Below are 19,984 nucleotides of genomic sequence, written 5' to 3' on the forward strand. Positions count from 1 at the left end.
TGAGACTTTCAAAGTTTGTAATTTTTAGTCCCCGTTCGGACGCAGTCCGAAAACGGGGACTTATGTTTTGCCCTGTGTGCGTCCGTCCGTCCGTGCGTCCGTGCGTCCGTGATCACCTGTATCTCGAACATGCATGGACCGATTAACTTCAAACTTCACTCATACATCACACATTATATGGGACATATGCACATGCATTTTTTTCATGATCCGATTAACGATAGCCGAATAGCGGCCATTTTAAGGCCGAAAATGCATCAAAATCGCACATTTTCACCATTCCGGACCCGGATCTCAGTTATGCATGGACGGATTTTGTTCAAATTTGGTACATACATTAAACATAATAGGACCTTGATGCACGTCATTTTTTTTTTTTGATCGGGTTCGAAATGGCCGACTGGCGGCCATTTTGTTTTAAAGAATTCAGTTCTGGATCCGTATCTGAGACATGGCTTGGATTGATCGAGTTCAAACTTCACACACACACAAGGTACATCATGTCACAAATATGTATGTGCATTTGTTTCATGATCTCATTAACGATAGCCAAATGGCGGCCACTTTAAGGCCGAAAATGCATTGAAATCGCACATTTTCACCAATCCGGACCCGGATCTCAGTTATGCATGGACGGATTATGTTCAAATTTGGTACATACATTAAACATAATAGGACCTTGATGCACGTCATTTTTTTTTCGGATCAAGTTCGAAATAGCCGACTGGCGGCCATTTTGTTTTAAAGAATTCAGTTCTGGATCCGTATCCGAGACATGTCTGGATTGATCAAGTTCAAACTTCACACACACAAGGTACATCATGTCACAAATATGTATGTGCATTTGTTTCATGATCTCATTAACGATAGCCAAATGGGGGCCGCTTTAAGGCCGAAAATGCATTGAAATCGCACATTTTCACCATTCCGGACCCGTATCTGAGTTATGCATGGATGGATTTTGTTCAAATTTGGTACATACATTAAACATAATAGGACCTTGATGCACGTCTTTTTTTTTCGGATCAAGTTCGAAATGGCCGACTGGCGGCCATTTTGTTAAAGAATTAAGTTCTGGATCCGTATCCAAGACATGTCTAGATTGATCAAGTTCAAACTTCACACACACATGGTACATCATGTCACAAATAGATATTTGCATTTGTTTCATGATCTGCTTAACAATAGCGGAATGATGGCCATTTTAAGGCCGAAAATGCATCAAAATCACGTATTTTCACAATTCCAGAACCGGATCTCAGTCATGCATGGATGGATTTTGTTCAGATTTAGCACAATGTGTTGTACATATGCAGGTGCATTTCGGTCATGATCTGCTTTGAATGTATATGTCACTCAAATATGAACGGAACGGGGACGTGTCATTGACAATGACTTGTTATGAATATATAATGGTCACATGACTGATTTACGAGCTCATAATGACAAATTATGTATTGGTGCCTCACTGATGAGATCTGGATATTCAAGAGTGAAATCCATGTTTATTAATTACACAATTACATGTATTAGCCAATTTTTAGCTGTCCTTCAATTTCATTGAAACTTGTTTTCGACTCCATGTGTGAAGCCACAGTCTCTTATTTAGTTTTATGCATCATTCAAGATGGCGGCCCCCATATAGTAAATATCGCATTTATTTTATTATATCAGGTGTGCACAGTCTCTTATTTAGTTTTATGCGTCATTCAAGATGGCGGCCCCCATATAGTAAATATCGCATTTATTTTATTATATCAGGTGTGCACATTCTCTTATTTAGTTTTATGCGTCATTCAAGATGGCGGGCCCCATATAGTAAATATCGCATTTATTTTATTATATCAGGTGTGCACAGTCTCTTATTTAGTTTTATGCGTCATTCAAGATGGCGGCCCCCATATAGTAAATATCGCATTTATTTTATTATATCAGATGTGCGCCAGCTGACTGTGTGTGAAGCATACAATGAGACTATTTGCGATTAGTGTGTGTCTGTTCCACTGATATTTCAAGAACCAATTATCAGATTTGAATGAAACTTGGTACATAGATGTTCAGAGATAATGTTCAGAACTGATTAGTTTTTGATTGAAAACCATTCATGTTAATGACAAAATTTGCATATTAATTATCCCATTTTAAGCCGCCTCACTTTTTTTCAACTGATTTCATTGAAAATTAATATATACGTGATATGAGCTAATGTGCAAACCTGGTAAGTTTTTGGTTTCAATCTGCATATTAATTACCTAATTTACATATTTACCCAATTTTTAGCTTTTCCACAAATAATTCAACCATTCATCAGATTTCAATGAAAATTACTACATAGGTGCTCTGGGGTAAGCCATATACATGGTATATGTATATAACATGTACATGTTACATGTGTTTACTAGTAGTAATAAGCATCCTTCCGTCTCGGGAGACGATGGGTTTGCGCCCAGTGAGTCATTCGCTCAGTCTTCTTGAGAGCAGCGGCTGGCGTGACTCAGCAGCCCGATCCTTGCATGACAGTCTCTGCTGCAGTTGCCGCACACATAGTTTAAAGTTGGATTTGTTGCTTTGTTCTGCTGCCTGTCTTTCCTTCTTGCTCTTCTCTCCTCCAACTGTTGCTTTTTCTCGCCTCGCTTGACTCCCTCTCTCACAGTCTGTCTTCAAACACTGCGGTCGTCCGCAAGCGATTCCCAGGAATTAGGATCAATGCATGTCAGCTTCAAGTCACGCTTACAGACGTACTTAAAACGCAGAACTGGACGTCCTGTTGGTCGATGGCCGGAAGCCAGCTCGCCGTACATGACATCTTTTGGTATGCGGCCGTCATCCACTCTGTGTACATGTCCAATCCATCGCTAACGGCGCTGACAGAGCAAGAGATGCATACTGAGAGAGCCAGCTTTCTCCAGCACTGCGACGTTTGTGACCCTGTCCTGCCACTTGATGCTGAGAATACGTCGGAGACAACGAATGTGAAAGATTTCCAGGCGGTTCTCTTGCCTGGCGTATGTCGTCCAGGATTCGCTGCTGTACAGTAGACTGCTGAGCACACACACCTGATAGACTTTGAGTTTGGTGTTCAAAGTTAGCTGGTTGTTTCCCCACACTTTCTTACTCAGTTGTGCCATCACGGCAGCAGCTTTGGCGATGTGTTTGGCGATTTTGGTGTCAAGTGACAAGTTGCTGGTGACGGTGGAGCCCAGGTAGGTGAAGTCGTCGGCGACATCAAGGACCTCACTGTCGATGCTGATTGATGGTGGTGAGGGGACGTCCTGACCCATAACATTCGTTTTCTTGATGCTGATTGTCAGCCCGAACTCCTTGCAGGCATAGGAGAACCTGTTCATCAGTAGCTAAAGGTCTACCTCAGTGTGTGAGCTCAGAGCTGCGTTGTCTGCAAACAGCATCTCCCTTATGAGGACTGTGCGGACCTTAGTCTTTGCCTTCACTTCTGGTGTGCAAGTGTACTCTTTCTGTACACTGTCTGAATGCAGAGTTTAACAGTAGAGAGAAAAATACACCGAATAAAGTTGGTGCAAGGACACAGCCTTATTTCACGCCACCCTATATCTGGATGGGTTCTGATGCTTCGCCATCGAAGCTGATGGTGCCCTTCATGTCGTTTTGGAAGGAGGCAGTGATGCTGAGCAACCGGGGTGGACAGCCAATCTTCTTCAGCAGCTGGAACAGACCCAATCTGATTAAAATCTGATGTAGTGTACGGGCTTTAATTATTTTGGCTATAAACTTATTTTAATTTTATTTTTTATTACTTTTGTTATTAATGCCCTTTTATTTTATTTTATTTTATTATTTTACTTTGATTTTGATTTTGTGAGTTTTTTAATTCCGCCCTACCTACATCTGAGCCGATGCCTATGTAACGAGATTTCAACGAGACCCACTATCGACGATTTTAGTCAACGAATCACAGACCTCCTTCTATAGCGCACGTGATGACGTCACCGGGCGGAGTCGGGTGGCAAACTCTCAAATAAAATGGCGGATTATACCGACGTTAGCGACCGAGAATAACACGGCTTTACGGTAAGTTTATTATTGTCAAATGCAACTAAAGTAATTTTTATGTTAATATTGTGGCTCGAATGGTTCGACTTTAGATCGTTATTTTGCATAGTTATTCTGGGAGTGACTATTTTGTTTCCACCGTTTCGACCGAACACCAGTGTCTTTTTCCAGTCGCCTGCCCTGGAGACGGGTGATGTTTTGTTGAAGATCGGGCCAACATCGTCTACGGTATTGAAGCCGTAGCTGTAAATATTCATCAAATTGTATCAACATTTTGTACATTATACAATAACTCTTTATTAAAGTAATTGAGCTGATTTGAACTGGAATAAAATATTTTTTATTTGGAACACATCGCAATTGATCAGGAAATATTTGTTTGCTCCAATTGTCTGCGTCGATGCCGTGGGCCGGTGACCGTTAGACAATTTAAATCAGTTTGCATTGTTTACTATAGCTGTTTACAGTGTTCTAATCATTACGATTTACTTATTTTTTGCTTCCATTCTAGATAATTATGCTCAGTGATGTAAAATTGAAGCGATGACTGAATGAACGAACCTTGGCTGGCGAAGATGTATCTGGAAGTGTACACATTTGTTGGAAGTGAAAAAAATATTCAATGTAATGACAAAAATTGTAAAATGCTGTGGAATTTCTTTTGCAAATAAAAATATACTAGCAATTTTCTCTTAATGGTTTATTCAAGTGGGCAAAATATAATGTACAAAAAGATTGCCCGTAGATTGTCGCTACACTGAAAAGTAAGCAACCGACAGCCTGTATAAAAGGAGGGCTGTGATTGGCTGTTACTTACGCGAGATTTGAACGGGACTTACATGGGCGTCGGATCAGATGTAGGTAGGGTGGAATTAAAAAAAAAATCACAAAATCAAAATAAAATAAAAGGGCATATGGCATTAAAATAATGAAAAATACTAAACAAAAATAATAAAAAATAAAATTAAAATAAGTTTATAGCCAAAATAATTAAAGCCCGTACACTACATCAGATTTTAATCAGATTGGAACAGACCTTTCCTGCTAACGATGTGCTAATTAACTGATTTGCATAAATTAACACATTTATATCTTGAGTACCACTCACAAATTTCAATGAAACTTGGTATATAAGTGCTTTTGGATAATCTATGCATATTAATTACCTAATATGGTCATGTGACCTCAATAATATGCACAACTGTAGTATCTTATCGTTGCCCTGCGCGTTTGCGCTGACAAAATTGATATTCCCACAATCGAATGCGTTCTTTTAATGGAAATCATAAAGTATGGGGTTGACCTAGACACGACTTGCACTAATTACCGCCAGTGAGTCTTCCAATACCTTCCAAACACCTAAAAATACCTAATTAAAGTTTGGTAACGTCTCAGTTTGTACTCGTTGTTCAAAGTCGCCATCTTTGTTTATGTGAGACCCATATATCTCACGCATGCTAGTACAGTTGCAGATAGGGATATGCAACTAGTGCTATAATTTTGTTGTCTGACAAGGTATATGACCAAATAATAAAGTCATCATATATGGTTTTTATTTCATTAAATATTTATAGTGGTTAAACCAAAGCTACATGGACCCCCCCCGCCCCGCCCAATCATAGCTGACAATTATACTGTATTTTTAAATGGTGTATATACTTTATTTGAAGCACATGTTCTTACTGTGAACATAAATGACAAGGACAAGTCTATGGTCAAAATAAGACATATTTCAATGTTTTTGCATGCAATAAACACAATTTTTGATTTATGTTGTAATGAAATGTGAATATAGTAAATACAATATTCCTTATTGAAGGGGGCAAGGGGGATAGCTGGTACAGGTTACAGAAAATAAATGCATTTTACGTTTTCACAAAAAATAAAATGGAAAGTTCCATTTATAGTAAAAAATAGCTTTTTACACTTAAAGCAAATTCCTAATTACATTTTACATTTTTATAATATACATGATAATTTGTGTTTAAGAATAAAAATTTGAAATTGTGCACGAATTACGGCAATTAACTTGGAAAATGCTTTATACGCTTACAAAAAATAAGATCTTTGTACAAATTACGGACGAACAAAATAGCTGATTACATTTTACAACTTGCCCATGTCTACGAATTTACGTTTTTTTATTTATTTAAATTACATTATTACGAAAATAAAAACAATTGCTTACAGCTTACAGAAATACCCCTTGCCAACCCTCGTTATGTACTCCATGCCTCCAATACGTTCAGCACAGAGTTCTTTTCAAGCTTTCTTTGATTCTTAAATGAAATTCGAACGCGTGCTATGGGGCTGTACATAGAATAATAAAATACACCTTTTTATAAATCGACTTTTTTGCAGAACTTCTGGATGAGTTAAAACAAAAACCCTGAGAGATGCTGCTGTTTAGTTTCTAAACTTTCTTAGATTCAAGTATTTTTGTGCCAGGCGACAGTTTCAGACATTGAATGTCACAGTTGTCTTTTTTCATGTTCAAATTGCAAGATTGAATGTCATGTTGGGGACTGTGTGTAAATCTTATCATTATGGTAATAGTGCTATCATGGTGTCAAACAGGCCTAGTTGAACACAAACACGTGCGGACGTTAACCAAATTTCCCTCAAAGTCGCATCCATGGGTGAATGAATCTCAACCAGTGGATATATAACCTCAATTGAGTATGTGGTACTCTCACCCGTGATCAGAGGTTTTAACTCTCATCTATGTATTATTTCGATTAAACTTGGTACATAGGTTTCTCCCCCAGGGTTGAAATCTGTTGATATACCTGAGTTTTGTCAATTACGCAAAATTTAGCTGTTTTACAGAGGTTCCATAACCAATCATATTTCAATGAAATTTAGTGCATAGATATGCTAGAAACACACATTTTTCTTTCAGCGTTAATAATCAATAATAGGGATCAATAATCATTTCACATTGTACATATCAAAGAGCATAGATTCATTAGCTGATAGGCGTTCTACATTTTAATTAATTTTAAATATTCCCTAGAATTACTTCCTGTCTCCAAAACCCACACAGGTTGTTTCTGAGCTTTAGTAGTTATTTGCATCTTTTAGCAACCAATAAATTGAATATAGTGGACTGCAGAAATGGCAAATTGTTAAATGGTATGTTTAATAAATGAGCTGTCTTGTACATTGTCCAAGAGAGAAACAGAAAATAGGATGTTTGCCCCAGACAATAGTTTTACTTTGTGTGATCTTGTTTGTGATTGACTATAGTACTGTTTCAAACCTGGATGCACATCCAGATCGACCCATACTGTTTTCATGCTAAAGAAAGTGATTTGTGAAGTGTGCTTCTGAACTTCTTAGGTTGAAATGAAAGATGGCCAACGATACTTTTTCTTCTTACCATAGGTATGAGTTGTACATGTACTCAAACACGGTGTGTACGCTGTAGTTACCATGCGATGACAAGTCTAGGACGACATGAATGAATAAGTCTGGTCCTGAGAGTTACGCGTACTACTACTGCCGGCTATGACCACGTGCACGTCCAGGCATGTGGAGATAGAGCCACAGAACATAATCTGAATGTAATACATAATAAAAGCGAGCCTGTTTTGTATGTGATCTTTCCTATATCACGCTGCACAAATATCACACTCTCTTGAACCGAAAAATAACATTCACCCAGGCGTTAGGACTGTGTATAGAATAATAAAATGCACCTTTTTTCAAATTGCCCTTTTCTCAGTACTCAGTGAAAGGTCGTTGTTAGGTTTGTTACTTTCTAAACCACCTAATGAAAGGGACAGACTACGCACGACGTACGTTATACCACGGTTTCTAGTAACCATGGTTATATCAAGTGTTGGCTTGAAAGTACTAAATTGTCGCTTTGAACAACATTAATTTCATATATTTACGCCATCCCAAGAAATGCGCTTTATATAGGCACAGTTCCTCATTTGTGGAGGGACTGTGATATAGGGCACGACTATATGAGAATGTACGATACATCACCCCCCCCCCAGCGAGTGACTGTGACCTAAAAATCTATTCTTGGGGGGGGGGGTGACGAAATGTACGGCCAGACCCAGTCATGCCTCCATAAATATACGTTGTCATCCATGTTTGGCTCTGTTCTTTAATTCGAGTTTTCTTTGTCACGGTTATCGATATACATACACGGTATACACGGAACAAGCCGTACACCTTGTCGCGGGTGCGAGTAATATATCAGGGGAGAAATTCTTCTCTCTGGGGTTCTTCACACATGCCAGGGGGGGGGGAATCTCGTCTCGTCTCTACTAGTATATCTCGTCCCCTTGAGGTACGGGATCAGGAAAGTCACTTAAGCTTTACAGTCAAATAAGACACACACAACGAAATACGTTTCAGCTCTCGTCTTAGTCGGTCAATCGAGCACTCTATAAAACACAGCGTCCTGGGGAAAAGTCCCCAAGACTATCGCATGACTGAACCAAGACTCGCCCAAGACTCTCCGGGACTGGACTCTCGACTCTCCAGGACTGCCTTAGACTGCGTCTATCGTGCTGTACTCCCCAAGACCAACTAAAACAACTTTATTCATTTTCAAAACATTAACCAATTACAAAGCAGTAAAAAGACTCTAAGGCGTAACCTTCAATCATAAAGCCAATCACACTAAGTACTGAATACGTCATATCTTTTGATTAATCGTTCACTACATTAATAACTACGTATACCAACTGTCAGAAAGAGTAGTCCGAATAGCGACGGTTATCTCGTAATTGGTTCCAAATTACTGAGCCAAATTCCGTCCAAAACTTCAAATAGGCCTAAACGATGACAGACATAACACAGCTATTCGCTAATAATCAGCTAATTAATGAGTCGGTCAACAGATACGCGTAAACTAATTCATGACAAATATACGGGAATTACCCTCGCTAAATAAAAAGGTACAATGCAACTAGTGGCGACACGGGGGGAGGGGCTCTACTGAGAATGATTATCGGGTAGAAGTGAACTTCAACAGGAAAAGTATATAAATATATATGTATATAATGCATACATGCGTAAATACACAAAAACGTAATTATTACTGATTATTACATTAATTATTTAAATATGACACTAATCTTTCGTATTTGTTTGTGAATTTAACGTCTTGCAGCTTACACATTCCCAAAACTTGTATCACATTTTCATATAATACCCGGATCGTATGAATTTAAATATTGACGTACTTCCTGGCTTGTCACCTTTGCGGTGGACGCCTGAAGCGATCCAGCAAATGAAACGACCGCGCTGTTCACTACTGAAGTAATAGTGAGAAATCCGAGTCAAATAAAACATTTACAGACCAGATTATGTTTTGCGGGGGCTAGTGGCGTTTTAAAATACAAATTAAAGTTTTAAATAAAGCGTGTACAAAAGACTATGTGTGCTCACGGTGGGACCTGCGGGATTTCGTAAAAAAAAGGGAAAATGCAAATAAAAAATGTTGCCAGCAAGTATTCGCAAAAAAAAATCGACCAAACTCAGATTCCAAATTAGTAACGGTCTACACTAACCCTATAATTATACCCTCATAGTTTGTGGTGTTTTTTCGCTTATAAATTCGCACTACATTCATAAAATTCAGACACTTGTCATTTAACTTTCCGCATACTTACAACTTTAATATTGAAAGTAAAATGAATGTCCATCAGTTGGTTCGTCATTACACGTAAGTCGATTTGTGATATTAGAATATGAGTTCCAGTTTACTTCAAAAAACAAATTCTTCTAAGCACACTTTATTTTTCTACAAACAGGTAACAGGTAATTTTGCGAATTTTGCTCGAACAATACACGTATGTTTCCCGTGGACGTACACATCCCATTCTAAGTAGCAATGGGGCAACTAAAGATACGTAAATATTCTTCTGTGAAGAACGTCCAGTAGTCTGATTACTCTTCATGCGTCACTGCACACCTTCCCAGTGTGCATTGCGCGGAAGGTTTGTACGTCATATCTATTTTCAGATTTCATAATAAAAAATAATTGGAAGAGATTTATTTGTTTGTTGATAAGCACAAGTGATTCGTGAAACTTTGAACTCTATTTTTACGAAATAACGCTAACATTATTGTCTATGGACTGCTGGTATTAGTAACACAACAATACGGGTGTTAGAGTTATTGATTAGCTGTTGTTTGTCCTCTCACTTAATAGTCTCGCACTAAACGAGAGTTCGCCCGTGGCGCGAGGGCGCACTAATTAACATACAAGAAAGCATAGTTGAGCGTCTGTGCGTCTCACTCAAGTCGAAAATTGTATTTTGTCATCGGATTTTATCTATTTTATGGAGTACAGCTGAACTATGTCACAATGTATAATCCTCCTATGCAACCTATGCCTATAGGTAAGTGTTTCTACAATATATTATACGTTGAATTTACATGAAATAGGTTGAAAAATAGGATCATACTTCGGCGTTCTGAGTCAGTGGTCGACTTCGTTGTGTGCCGTTTACACTTGAACACATCGTACGGTGCTGATTAAAAATACTGTACTGTTTATTTTGTTGTTTATAACAATACTTGTATACATATTGTCAGCAATATACTAGTATACCTTGACTCTTCTCGGTTATCGGTCTGTACCCGATTTGTATTTACGTTGCGATTAAAGCGGCGTTTGTTTTGTTGAGGTCTATCGACTTAACGGACAAATATGACCTCGCTGTCGTCATGATTCCTGAAAGGGAACTCTGTGTACACTTACTACTAATATGTGGAAATCTTGGTCGCTTCTATTCTGAACTGAATACTTATAATCAGAAAACATAGAATACCGTAAGTCTCGTGGTTAATTGCGTTAGCATTGTAGCCTTAAGTGAGAACAACATTTTTTTGTTTGTTGAGGGAAACCCTATTGTTTTGAAACGGGTTTCGACAAGAAGGTATTAGCTGTATACCATATCGGAGCCTGGGAATTGCTATCCTTGGGTGATAACTAATTTCTTATTTTCAATGTATGATTAATTTTTATTACAATTGCCGATACATATAGCATACAACATTTAGTATTTTCAATTTCTATGTACATAATAGTTTTTGCAGCATATATACGTTTAGTGAAAATACGTTTGCTGTCCATGTCTGTGATCATTGTTGTTTAGTAATATTTAATTCCTAATAGACCAAAGATGACAAAAAAAAAAAAAAAACCTAGCATGGTATAAAATAGTTTGATTGTCTTTTGTATGCAGAATATTGTTGTATATTTGGTGGAATGTTTCACTTTTTAGATTAGGAGATAGTGATATAGATGTATTACCGGTACCAGGATATGAACTCACAGCCCTATGAACTTTTACTTCCAAGCAGTGGAGGATCCGTTTCTAAATTAGAAAAGTATTGGCTGCAAACATATGTCTTTTATGATTCAGGCCTTGACCTTGACCAGATAGTAGCAACCAAAAAATTGAATGTTGAAGAATAGAGCTGTATAATATATTTTGCATTACCCCGTGTTCATTTTCACACTGGTGTATCAGGGTATCAGGATAGAGGTTACCCTGCATAAACCAGAGTCAGGAACTAAAATAATAATGGCACACTATCTTATTGCAAGACATGATCCTACAAATACAAACAAGGACTGTAACTATTTCTTTTTAGCATTCACGGTGTACTGTAAAATCTGTATTAGAAGCTGCAACTTCTATTAAAATGATACAATGCAATAGATAGGATGTGGCTTCTATTAGGGATGTGGCTTCTAATACAGATAAATAAATAAGTATATTGTGTCTGTAACTTACATGTTATGAGAAATTAAAGCAAGAGAGTTGTCACCTGTGCATGCGACAGACTGCCCTAACATGTCGTTGTTTACAAACAAACATCTACTCATGAGCCTTTGCGTTTTTACATGCATTGTTTTTGTCGTTTGGGACTCAAATTCTGTTTGTGTGCAGGTGATGATCCTTTCGCTTTAGAATAAATACGCTGTGTTTGTAATGTACAAATATGAAATTATGAGCAAATTAAAATAAATACTCTGTGCTTGTAACGCAAGAGTTATAAGGAAATAAATATAATTATGTTTATAATGTAAAATTTATCAATAAATAATAAATATAAATAAACCATGCTTGTAGCTTACTATGTATTAGTAAGTGAATATAAATTATATTTTTTGTAGTCAGGGATTGTGGATCAGCCTTGATAAAGTTGATTATAAGAGCTGTTTTTATTTGTATGTTTATGTCTTGCTACAAGACAGTGGGTAATTTTTATTGCACACCTAAAGACTTTCATAGCCTGATAACTAATTAGTATATGACAATCTGATATTGTGCAAACCTACTAGTTGTCTTGAACCCTTGGTACTCGTCATTATGCAACAAATCATAATACCAAGATCACTAGATTTAACTTAATAATAATATTAGTACCTAATATTATTTTCCTGTAATAACAAACACAATATGGAAAGAGTGTTGGTCAACAAAGTAAACCTTGTTTGGAACAAAGTCTTTGGTGTAAAGTGTTAAATTGTTTTTTAATGATAAAAGTGTTCAAACTTGTTTATTTCTAAGACTGTTAACAGTAAATTACCCCTGAATGCTTTTTTGTTTAGCATAATGATTGAATAGCTAGCATCTGTGAACTTGTCTTTTGTTGTTTTCCTTGTTGTCTCAAGCACTAGTACTGTCCTTGCTTACTATTGCAGACGAAAAGTGAGACGCCTGTAAACAATTTAATAAACACTGCTTTTGTAATTAATGCCTTGTGTACAGTTTGAATTGCAGATTATTATTCTTGTCCAATTATTACAATATCTCCATTGTCTCCTCGTGCTAATCTTTGTGACAAAATGTTTGTGAATTCATGTATGTAGCAAATAAATGTACAATGTCCATCAATTTCTCGTGACAACAGTTCTCCAGGGATAGTGGCTTAAGGCTTCTTCAATTTTGTAGCATTACGACTGTTTCAAATTCATTACTTTTCTTATACAGATTGAAGTGAGTCATTTACTTTATTTGTTTCCAGTTTGACACTATCACTGCCTCTCTTAGTAATTCATTCCATTTGAGATATTATTTTTGTTTTATTCCATCTCATTGACATGATTGTCATTGCAGCCAACAACAACTTTGACTGCTGTCCAAAATGACCACATATAACAATCTATATAATATAAATGCTTTCAATAATGTATTTCTTTGATATGTTTTTTTTTTTACAGTGCCTCCAACTCCAACCCAAGGTCTTGCGCCCGGAACTGGTCCTCCAGGAGCCACACAAGAAGCAACACAACCAAGGCCACCTCAGCCATCACAACAACCATCTAGAACTTTTTTGTGTCCTCGCCGACCTAATCATGGAGTTGAAGGCAGGCCCATTTTACTTCGAGCTAATCACTTCCAAATACGAATGCCTCATGGTGACATACAACATTATGACATCACAATCGTACCTGATAAATGCCCTAGAAGAGTCAACAGGTTAGTATTTTATCCTTTCTACCATTTTTACTCTGTTTAACCTTTTCACCTGAACTTTTTTCTTATATTATTCAATATTTCTGGAAATGAACCATAATTTTGGAGCCAACAGACAATATTTAAGTCAATTTTCAGTTTTTACTCAAAAAATTTGCTATCTTTGTTCTAATCTTCTAAAGGAAAGTGAAGACTACAAACGGAACTATTTTGTGACTTTGTGATAAAAAGAGGGAACTGGTGGTGAAAAGGTTAACAATAGCCCAAGACACATAGACTACAAACTCGTATTGTCCTAGGGCTACCAATTTCTAAATTTAGTAGCCCAACAGGCTGCTACAAATTTACAATATATTGACACTGTCTTTACATTATTTTTTTTAACCAGTTTGTCCTTAAAGTTATGGATGTTAAACATAAATGCAGCAACGTGACATTTATTTGATCCCACACTTGTTGGCATCTATGTTAATTTTAACATCACTGTCTGTATCATTCTGTTAAGTGTGATTTACATATTATTCTACTCACATTTACAATTTTGTTATTGTGAGTGACTTTAATTATTATTATTCTGACTGTATTTTATCATGTAAATAGCTGTATTATACTGTAGACAACTTTATTTACCTGATAAAAATCACAGAATTCATAGCAGTTGCTATTTTGATAGTTTACAGCAGGGGTTTTTCTAGAAAAAATTAACAAGAGGGAGCTAACACAGGCGAGGGAGCAGAGCGACCAACTGGGAGGATATATCGGAAGATTTCTGCGCCATTTTTAATGGTGTATCTATCAATTTTAGTGTAATTTTAGTGTATTTGGTGTTCAGACACAGTGTCAGCTGGTGCTGCTTGGAAGTTTTCTCGGAGAAAAATATATTTGAGAAAGATTTCATGTTGTACAGCAGCACGGCTCAAGAAATATATTTATGACTTGAAAGTTCAATCGTCAATTTGGGAGGGAGTACCCTGTATCCTTTTAATGTACAGTATTCCATTTGTTTAGGTAGTATCATCTATTCCTGATGAAGTCTCTAATTGTGTCCACACAATTCTACATTACCAAATATATTATTGCACTCTGTATTTGATGAATTGTATAGCTATATAGAGAAGTCTGTAAATCAACCTCCATGGATTCAATTTATTTCAGAGAAATTATTGATACCATGGTGACAGCCTATTCTTCAAAGATATTCAATAATGGCAAACCGGTTTTTGATGGGCGTAAAAATTTATATAGTCGTGATCCACTGCCTATAGGTAGAGAAAAGGTATGTATTAAATGCATTTTTATTGGTTTATTGTTCTGTAGATATATTTTGAAAAGAAAGTTATTGTTCTTTTATTGCTGTTGAGGTATAGAAATGTTTTAAGATTGCATACAGTGAATTTTATGTTTAAAAATTTGTGGCTTCATAGATGTACATTAACAAAATATTAGAAATAGAATTACCTTAATATTTCTTGCACCAAGAGTTGAAATTTGTGGAGGCTATTATGCTGGATGTCCACCTCTGACTGTTATAGTGTTTCAGAATAATATTTTTTTCTAGAAGTTATCACAATATAGATACCCTGTATATTCTCATATATTATGAATAATACATTAGTACTATAAGACATTGGTGACGTTGTTATCTTGATTTAGTTATCTGTTGTGATAATGACCTTTTACCATTCATTTTACCTGTAAGCAGTTACATGCATTACCTTAATGTTATTTGATTTCAAATCAAGATTAATCTGCCTACCCATGCAAGTAATCATGTCTTCACTGTATTTTCACTCCCTTGACAAAGATCAATGTGAATGCATCAAAGAATTGCATTGTGGGTCATGCTATATGCTTACATAAATTAATCAAATTTTTCTATGGTCAGAAGTACTATTTTAATGTCTTAAGTAGTTTACAGTCGAAGCAATTTTTGGTTTATGTGCTTCTACCGTAATAGAGCAAATACCGTATGTAATCAGCTTCTTAGTGGTCTTGAATATTTATTTTGTTCAATTTTATTTGTAGCATACATATAGACCATTTGGCCTGCCATATTAACAGTTTAAGACGAGTTTGGAGTTATAATGTCATCAGTTGTTTTCTGTTCGAGAATGGGGGGTTGGGGGTTGATTTTTTGCTCGCACAATTTATCCCGGGGTTGCCGTATTTTGGTTAGCTATCAGATGCACACTCTGCGAAATTAACCCCCTACGCAGACAAAAGTGGAACATTTTTACACCAGTGGAACTTGAAACTTGTCTATTGACACTTCATTGTTTTGTTAGTATGGCATGGATTAACACAAACTGCTGCCCTTACGATTGATAACTAGTGTAACGTTTCAATATTAGACACAATATTATTGCTACCGGTGTTGATATATCATATTTAGTATCTTGAAAATTGAATCATCCAAGTAGCTCACTAAATTATCAAATTTGGTTTGCATCTTGATTAAATTATTTGCTGCATTTATTTCTATGGTGTGAAAAAAATTCCATTACTCAATTATTATCACATGTTATTTTTGACGCTATGCCCCAAGGCTTCAAAAATGAACCATTATTTTACACACATTGATCCTGTGTTCCTTTGTATTACTAAACTCAGCTTTGACAATCTCCACTGTTTATTCTGGTTGTAATTATAGGTGGAGTTGGAAGTAACTCTACCGGGAGAAGGGAAAGACAGAGTCTTCAAAGTAGCTATTAAATGGGTTGCTAGTGTGAGTTTGTTTGCACTGGAACAAGCCTTAGAAGGCAGAATACAGACAATTCCATTCGAAGCCATCCAGGCTTTGGATGTTGTCATGAGACACTTACCATCCATGACGTAAGTACTATTATCCCTCAATTATGAGACAGTCAATGTTGTGTTAAAAGTGGTCACATGACTGTGTAATGAATATTGGTATTGACTTCATATTATGAATTACTAGCTTCTGTTGTCATAAAATTCAAGAATTTAGATTAGTTAGACATTAAAAGGATACATAGGTGACCGATGAGACCTCGGCTAAAGCCAATATCAATAATTATTAGCCCCAAGTTTCTGTTATTGACCAATACTAGTCCTAAAGTGTTTCAACTGATGTTATTTTGACCATTGTTTAGAAAATCTTTTGAGGAGGGAGGTGCGCTCAATTGAGCATCATCCCCATAAGTTCGCTTTTAGTTGGTCAAATATGTTGTTTTCCTAAATTCACCTGTAACTAAATCTACAATTTTTCTTTTCAGTTACACACCAGTAGGTCGCTCATTTTTCTCTGCACCAGAGGGATATTACCATCCTTTGGGTGGTGGTCGTGAAGTATGGTTTGGCTTCCATCAGAGTGTCAGACCTTCCATGTGGAAAATGATGCTGAATATTGATGGTAAGTTATTGTTGTTACGTTTGTGGGGAAAGGGACACCTGCTGAAAACTATGTAACCACATGTTTCATGTTTTTAGTCCCCGTTCAGGCGCAGCCTGAAAAGGGGACTTTATAATTCAGGTTATGTCAAATGTCCATTTTTCCGTCTCCAACATTTTCTCAGAAATTCTACAGCAGATATCAGTGAAACTTGGCAGGTTGATGAACAAGTCTCTGCTGAGTATGCATGTAATTTTTTCTCCAGATCTGAAAATCCCAAGTGGGTCTTTTTCACGATTTTCATCAAAAATTACCTCTCCCGGCAACATTGACAGAACGTCTGCGCATGCTCAGAATAAATTAATTACTGTAAAATACTTTATTTTTGCTTGCAACATTTTTTTGCTATTTTCGCTGAAGGAATGTTTCAGTTAAAATAAAATCCAGTGAATATACCCTTTTCTTATATTTTACAGTCAACTTGTCAAAAATCAATGAAAATAAATTCAATACAAAACACCCAGTGAATGATAATTCCAGCTGAAATAAAATATTTTACAGTAGATTAGATCTGTGAGTAACGCTGTTGTTATTACGGCATGTGATTTCTCCATTGCGTGCAATTTATTATAGTACTATTTATACATGTATTCTGTTCGGCTCAGTGGTCTCATTCACTAGTTACTAGAAGAACTAGTAACCTTATTTGATTTCAAGAACTTCAAGAAGGCGGCATAAGAGACGTGTTTGCAAAGGTAAGTTCTCCATTTTCTACAAAATTGAATTTTGGGGTGCGATTGGTGTACATTCCGTGACGTACGGACGTGAATATTATGATATTATGATGATTGCCAGCTTTATATTCTTGTGAAAAGCCAAAAAAGCAAACAATTGTCTCCAATCTACGAAACTAGTTCGTAAACTGTCACATTATTGTACATGGGGACATAGTTTTCAACTAAATCGTTATTCGGTCTTTTGCTTGTGTCGCGATTTCCGAAATATCCACAACTCGGGGGGGGGGGGGTGTGTCCCCGCGTCGATCAATTTATTCATTATATAATAGTAGGTTGCCTATGATTATATTTGTATTTTTTTATATTGTGAGCATCAAACTGTTAGTTGTAATGAAGATTTTGCCGATCTCCTTCGATTCAACATGGCGGATGTACAATGACAACACGTGTATGAACGGTTGGTCGAGTAGTCTGCAACGAACCATGAAATCGCCCGGCGTTTTTTCGGCAGTTTTTTTTAAAAATATTTTGGATATTTCATTCATTCCTGACTCCTAAAAGAGTCTAATTTATATTTTACAGTAGTCATTGACAACTATTCAAGAGTATGATGTTTATTGTGAATAGCCTGCGTGGGTAAGCTTCGTTTCGACAATGAGCTGTTATTTCTGTGAACAATGTTAAATTATTCTTTAAATGCTCAGTTTATTTTTTGAAAACAACTAATTTTTGGATTAAAAAAAAATCATGCCGTTTTCCCCGTCAAAATCAAAGCATAAAGATCTTGCTACAACATCGGTGAATCTCTACAGTACCACGTTGCGTCCACCACGAGGTCACTGAACCGTCATTAACATATTTAAATGAGCCACGTGTAAATGGAAACATGCCGGATATTGTATTGTATCGAGCATTTACATTTGATCGAAATCATTTGTTTACGATGAAACTAAGTTGAATATTGCTTCCAATTCATACAAATTCAACAAATTAATTTTTTGTGCGTTATTATAATCATTACTGAATAATAATCAACAATTGCAATACTTCGAAAACAAGTAAGTTATTCACTTGCGAAACACAGAATGATCAGATTGTGCTACCGTGTATTCGTGTTTGTATTTATTTGAAACTTCTTTTAGAACATACTTTACTTTTCGTTATCAACAAAATTATAAAAAAATAATGCATATTACATTATGTGATTTTTTTGGGGGGGGATTCAATTCCAACATTTTCGTGGTACCTATGAACCAAAAGCCTTTCACTCTTCTCTGAGTGTGACACCTAAACCAGAGGTTTTATGGTGTATGAAAAGGCCGTTGAACATTATTCAAATTTATAAGTACATGTTATTATGCATTTCATTATGAAAACTGACTGAATTAAATGTGATCTTATTTTTAATTGTTTGAACAGAATGATTTATATCGGTAATGATGTTTTCATCCAATATTAATTGTGCAATTGTTAAAATGCCTACCTACACATTTATTGTTTTTGTTTCTGAAATAGACATTTGTAACAAAAAATATCATGCTTGATTAAAATTCAAAAAAAAAAAGATGTAGCCATGCAGCCCCTTTCTGTTATCTGTTTCCAACTTCTTCGAAAGTAAAACTGGCGAAGGCATGTCATTGCCATACAATCATCAATTGTGGGAAAACTTGTATGTTATTGAAAATCTTTATTTTGTTGTCTGTGAATTAATATAATATTTGAAATGGCGTAATGGTGCAAAATATTCTCAAACAATCGGTCTTCTGGTGGCACTACACTGCGCATTTATGCACAGTCAGTATCCCAATGCGCGATCTCAGCTTACTACCGTATTACACCAGGAACGCACCCAGGGGCCTGAACATACAAAATCCGGAAAACTTGGGGGTGGGCGCTTACCCGAGGACCACCCCAAAAAAGATTTTAAAAAGTTGTTTTTGTGATCGTATGATAAGGTCAAATAAAGGAATGCTTTCGTACACTTTGTACACATACTTATTTCTTGATTTATGCGAGGTTTCAATAAACGTGAGCACTATGTCAAGAACTGTGGGAACACTAAGACACAGGGTCGAATTTCAAGAATAAAACTTGTTTTATGTCAGCTTTTTTAGTAACCCTGATCAGTGCAAGTCGAAACGGCTGGGAAAAACTACCGCTTGTAATCCAAGATGGCGATGACCTCATTAGCATAATTTTGTTCACGCGTGTATTGATACATCACATCGTAATTACTGAAGAATAGCAGACAGGGTTATGAAACAAATAAACCTTTTATTACTGATGTGAGATGTTTACAAACTATTGTGAATACGTAAACATACATAAAAGACAGACTGAAAATAAACTCTGGTCGACCTCATTAACATGATTTATTCACGCATCCACACACATGACAAAATTAT

General features: G+C 36.4%; 1 protein-coding gene and 1 long non-coding RNA gene across 6 annotated transcripts in view; both read left to right on the forward strand.

Annotated features, from left to right (window-relative positions):
* The first annotated feature begins 3,793 nt into the window (after positions 1-3,793).
* On the forward strand, positions 3,794-4,845 carry LOC146734682 (uncharacterized). Its single transcript, XR_014931572.1, has 2 exons — positions 3,794-4,047; positions 4,541-4,845. It is a non-coding gene; the product is annotated as an uncharacterized LOC146734682 (long non-coding RNA).
* A 5,385-nt stretch (positions 4,846-10,230) lies between these two features.
* Positions 10,231-19,984, forward strand: part of LOC102807770 (protein argonaute-2-like) — a 46,427-nt gene continuing 36,673 nt past the window's right edge. For all 5 annotated transcript variants that reach the window (XM_085508118.1, XM_085508119.1, XM_085508120.1 and 2 more), the window contains exons 1-5: positions 10,231-10,397; positions 13,235-13,493; positions 14,646-14,766; positions 16,141-16,322; positions 16,727-16,863. In XM_085508118.1, coding sequence (XP_085364244.1) covers positions 10,364-10,397; positions 13,235-13,493; positions 14,646-14,766; positions 16,141-16,322; positions 16,727-16,863 — 733 coding nt within the window. In that variant the 5' untranslated portion in view covers positions 10,231-10,363. The remainder of the gene's footprint in view (positions 10,398-13,234; positions 13,494-14,645; positions 14,767-16,140; positions 16,323-16,726; positions 16,864-19,984) is intronic.

Source organism: Saccoglossus kowalevskii, chromosome 14 (assembly GCF_978046115.1).
Source record: "Saccoglossus kowalevskii chromosome 14, keSacKowa6.1, whole genome shotgun sequence".
In the NCBI taxonomy this organism is placed as follows: domain Eukaryota; kingdom Metazoa; phylum Hemichordata; class Enteropneusta; family Harrimaniidae; genus Saccoglossus; species Saccoglossus kowalevskii.